Genomic DNA, 5,195 nt, shown 5'->3' with positions numbered 1-5,195 from the left:
AAACAAGGGGCAAGCGCATTGCCAGGGAACCATAAACACCTGAACGTGGCCTTGGCTGCTGCTCTGTTCTTGGGCAGGAAACCTGAAGGCAGGGATTCTTTGAATAGCGGGACTGGCTGAACTTTCAAGTTACTGTCAATGTGCCTGTTCACCTACATATTGTGCAAGACAAGTCCCTAAGACCACCCAGAGCCTCCTGACCTTCCACCACGGTGAGCTCCCCAGTGGCTACCCCCACAGATTCCCTTGTGACATTTTAATCCTTGCACTGCAACTTCCAAATAAAAACCTGATGTTTCCAATCAGGCAGTTAAATAGAGGAAAGAAGTTTACACATTTTATGATATATGATTTTATTTACATAACTAAAATTATTTTCTTAGTCACCTTGATTTACAAAAACAAATGAACACGGTATGGTTTTAATAACCTTTCATAAATAGATTTTACAAATTTTCATAACTGACAGATTGCTACTTAATACTCAGTAACACTTAAATACTTAGTAACTTCTGCATATATGCATGAAAATTCTGAGAGGACTAGTAGGCACGAGTACTTTTATAACTCAGGACTAGACAATTAGGTTATTAGTCAAGGGTTAATTCCCCATCACTCGGTCAGCCACTTGGGCTCAGAGTCCTCACCCTGCTAACAAACCTGCTACAGCAACTCACTGAGTAGGCATTTTTAATAATTTGAAAGTGAACCCTTAGTTAATAAGACTAGCATTAAGCACGTCTGAAACCATAAACTCCCAACGAGATATTGGTAAAAGAACTAATAGGGCATCTGAAAAATGGCTCCAGCTACAGCCGTGTTAGTCTCCAGTATTTTTCCAGCTTTCTCCGGGTGTGTACCCAGCGCACACCACGAGGCTCCAACACATACTCAGCCGAGCCTTCTTGGCCACAAAAACGCTGTTGATGTTACTGCTTTTATGCAATGCCTCTAAAACACAGTCTTGTAATAAACCTACAGGTACGTCCCTCCCCGCTGCTTTCCATCCGAAGGCCAGGCAGTGTTTGGTAACCGATCCTCCCCTGGGAAGTTGTGCTGAGACAAACAGAAGAGCCACCAGGACTTTCCAAAAGCTCCCCCTCCCCCCAAGCTGGGAGGAGCGCGGTGTCTGTGACCACAAACAGGCAGAGAAGAATGACAAGCTTATGAGTCATGGTCAGAATCTAAGAAACAAAAATGTCTTGCTATAGCAGCATCAAGTGCACGCACAGGAAGAGGGGATACACGTACTTTCCCACACAAGCTCTATAAGAGCCAGAACACTGTCTTTTCCACATCAGAACAGAAATCAGAGGCGAGGCAGTCCTTGGTCATTGTCAATGCTACTTCTAACATAACTAGCTGAACAGGCCCTTGTACGCTGAGCACCAGCTCTGCCCACTCCTGAGGTGTGAGATGAACCACTGCTTTCTAGTGCTGGGCATACAGTGGACGGAAGGCTGGGGTGGGCTCCCAGCTGCCACCTCTCAGCCTGGACTGGAGGCCACTCCACAAGCACCCCCCCCCCTTCCTTCATACTGTTCTAGACCAGGAAGTGACCAGTGACGGGGCAAATGTGTCTGTGAGCTCTCTCCCGACACCGCCTGTCTACACAGCAAACATGGCATCAAATCTCTCCATTGTGCTAATCTAAGAATCATTTTAATCATGATAAAAAAATCAAATGTCTTCCTAAGAAAATGTTTTCTCCACAAGCACCCCCCCCCCTTCCTTCATACTGTTCTAGACCAGGAAGTGACCAGTGACGGGGCAAATGTGTCTGTGAGCTCTCTCCCGACACCGCCTGTCTACACAGCAAACATGGCATCAAATCTCTCCATTGTGCTAATCTAAGAATCATTTTAATCATGATAAAAAAATCAAATGTCTTCCTAAGAAAACGTTTTAATTAAAAAAAAAATCCTCAGGATCCCAAATCCTGAGCCCAGGGCTGTGCCAAGACCCCTTCTCCCACGCCAGCCCCGGCAGGTTTTGACACCAACACTGGGCCTTGCCAGGCTCCCATTCTCAACACCGTCAGGTCCTTTGGGCCAGTTTTGTCCTTGCTGCCTTTGTGGGGGGCAATTGGGGGTGGGGAGCGTGTGCTTCATGTTTACATCTCGTTGCCTTGTTGGGTGGCAACCAGGAGAATCAAACAGATCAGGTAGTGAGTGAGGGACCCGAACGTGTGAGCACAGAGCACGGTGATCCCTGATGAGCACAGACCAGCACCGGCGCTGCCGAGGGCTGCAGAGGAGGAGGGACCTACACACTGGACCGGGACTCCCATCCAGTGCACGGCGTCTGCTGGGAGGGAAAAGCCGCCAGCCAGCGGCAAGGGCACAGTGAGGGGCCGGTGGACCATCTCGGCAAGTGTCCTCTCCTTGTGAGTCCATTACCTTTCACAAAGAAATGTTAACTATCAAACGAGTCCGTTAATTGTGCCGCTGAGGGTGAAACCATCCAGTTAGCATATACACTATCATTGGCATAGCGTGGACACCCAGTGCTAGTGCCATCGGCTCTCGTGAGTGGTACAGGACTCTCCTCAGGCCAGTTCGGGTCTGACATGCCTAAAAATGAAAACAGATCATTTGCTCTGCACTGAAGAACCCACGCTTCATGTGCAGACAGTAAGGGCTTGGCAAAACTCCCTGTGAGGTTCCAACCACACTCTGGTTTCTGGGTTTCTGTGCCAATTACACAAACTCCCTGTGAGGTTCCAACCACACTCTGGTTTCTGTGCCAATTACATGAATGGTCTCCTGCTCCAGGTTTGCAAAGCACGTGCTCTGGGGAACTGTCACGAGCTCTCTTGGTAACTGGCCAGATGCGGCCAGTTTTGACTTTTATAAATTTCACTCTCAGATCTGACATATATTTGCCGACCTCTTTAGCTCATTTTCTAAGGCAGCAGGAAGCATCAGCTCATAGCTGTGCTCAGTGGCTTACGGCAGCGGGCAGCTTCCATAGAAAGTTCTCAGACGGAAAGCCTGTCTTCCCCCCAAGTCTAGCCTGGGGGAGAGGGTCTTCCAGATCAAGAGTGCACACAGGGGAGCCCACAGCGGCGCCAGGACAGAGGCACGTAGCACCAGACCCCAAGCCAGCGAGGAATCGAGTGACTCAGGAGGCATGCAGAGGGGACACACTCAGCTGAGAAATGCTTGAAACGCCAAGATTTCAAAAACCATCAATGATGAGGTTAGAAAACAGGAAAAATTTCAAGTATTTAATTGAAGACAAAAGAAGGAGTTTTGGCAAGAACCGTATTTACTGTCCATTGCGAGACCACAGCACCACAGACTACGTTCTTCCAGAAGCATCTGCTCTAGCTTTCAGCGCTGACTTCATAAGTGACAGCCGTCATGACAGTGGGTAACGCAAAGGATGTGAAAACAGCTGCCTGCGTGTGCCCTCCCTGGTGCTGGCCTGTGGCTGGGCACCCCGCCCACCCAGACAGGGTCTGGGGCCACTGGCTGCGCTCCGTGCAGGCGCGTGCTGCTGGCTCCTCCTTTCTCAATCAAACGCCTCCCCAGTTTGGGTAAGTGTGTTCCAGTAGTTAAATTACAAGTACTGTGACTTGATGCCCACCCCAGAAATGACTTATTCATCATAGTCTCAACGTCCCCTGAGTGTTCTGCCCTGCGCTCTTTCTTTATCATCTTAAATTGCTGGGCAGTATAGTAATTACACTTATTTTCACATCCTTTAAAAAAACATAGTTGCAAAAATGCCTGAATGTCAACGGATGCAAACTCAGACATTACAAATAAAAAGGTTCAGAGTGGACTTTGGTTTCATCCAGACCAGAGAGACTCTTTAAAAAGCATTCCAGAGAGTAAGGATAGTGCAGAGAGGAACAGAGTCGCTAGAATCTAGTAAATGCATGTGAAATTCTACCATAGAGTTTGTTTTCAATCCACGTGGAGGGGAGGGTTCGAGGGAGGGGAGCATTATTACAGTCCACCAGGGGCATCTCCTCTTCCGAGAGGCCGTCATCGTAAAGCAGGGAGTCGGACGGGGTGGACGCGGCCAGATCCAAGTAGTCCTGGAACAGAGAGATGGCTGGTCACCACTCCCCCCACATGTGCCACGAGGGACATGCCCGTGGGCAGAAGCCCTGGCCTTGTCCCATCCGATGCCAGTCTATTGGCTTCTCCAGGAGGCTTGAGCCCCTCACCAGATTGCCAGCTCTGAGGTCCCCCAGCAGCTGCATCACCTGGCCCTGTCCCATAGTCCTCACTGCCCCCCGCTAGAAAGTCGCCTCCTGGGGGGCAGAAATGTCCTCCGTTATTGTTCTGGTCCTATCTAAGCAGCGTGCAGCACCGCCCTGCTGAAACGTGTGGAGAACAGCCCCAGCGCTTTCCTGCCTGCTTCTCAGCGCTGTCCCAGGAAGGCCACCTGGGCATCAGCTGTCACTTGTTTAGGGGGACCCTGCGTTGCTCAAGTGATACACTGATGCTAGGTTTCACTACAAATGGCCTCGACCATGCATCTTGCTTTTCCCGTCTGAAGAAATTACAACTGTTGGTGAACGTGTACATGTGAGGATGAACGTCGATGTAAACACCACGAGGGCAGGGTCTGTGCGTGTTTGTTTACTTGCATTTCCATGATCTAAGGTGGAATAGGGCGCACAGCCATTGCTCCATAAATATTAGTTGAAACTTTGTTGACTTTCTCATTTTCCTACAGAGTTTAAACTGAAGGCACTGGGCTGAATGTGGCCTCTCAGATCTGTTGTTTCGCCTACACTGAGCTTTTGAAAATGTAAATGAGTCGCCAACATTAAAAACTGGGAAACGTAGCATAAAAATCCCTTAAAACTCAGAAGACCTGACACACTGGAATTCATTTCCCTACAGGTCACATGCGGCTACAACAGGGGCCCTTTAGGGGGGCTGGTGTGCTACACCCTAGTCCGTACCTCAGCCGGCCCCTCCGAACATCTGCATTGAGGACACTCATGTCAACTATTTCCTGTGATTTTGTTTGGCTTTGGAATATTCCTCTCACACACCTGTCTTTTGAGAGCTCTTCCAAGTGTCATGCTAAAAATCTTGGTGTCTTCATGATTTGAAAAGAAACCCAAGGGACCTGGTGCCCTCCGTGGTCAGCATGGCCTCTCCCCTGCATAGCCTCACTCTGCCCCTGCACAGGGACCTCCGGGGACCTGGTTTGGGGCAACCCCTCCC

General features: G+C 49.4%; 1 protein-coding gene across 1 annotated transcript in view; it reads right to left on the bottom strand.

Moving 5' to 3' along the window:
* Positions 1 to 336: 336 nt before the first annotated feature.
* Positions 337 to 5,195, bottom strand: part of RET (ret proto-oncogene) — a 40,859-nt gene continuing 36,000 nt past the window's right edge. The window contains exons 19-21 of the mRNA XM_014536075.1: positions 3,901 to 4,048; positions 1,903 to 2,573; positions 337 to 1,707 (exon numbers count right to left, since the gene is read on the bottom strand). Of these exons, the coding sequence (XP_014391561.1) occupies positions 2,416 to 2,573; positions 3,901 to 4,048 (306 nt within the window). The 3' untranslated portion in view covers positions 337 to 1,707; positions 1,903 to 2,415. The remainder of the gene's footprint in view (positions 1,708 to 1,902; positions 2,574 to 3,900; positions 4,049 to 5,195) is intronic.

This window comes from Myotis brandtii, unplaced genomic scaffold, assembly GCF_000412655.1.
Source record: "Myotis brandtii unplaced genomic scaffold, ASM41265v1 scaffold1563, whole genome shotgun sequence".
Classification (NCBI taxonomy): Eukaryota; Metazoa; Chordata; class Mammalia; order Chiroptera; family Vespertilionidae; genus Myotis; species Myotis brandtii.
Note: the sequence above shows the minus strand (reverse complement) of the source record. Positions and strands in the feature narration are given on the sequence as shown.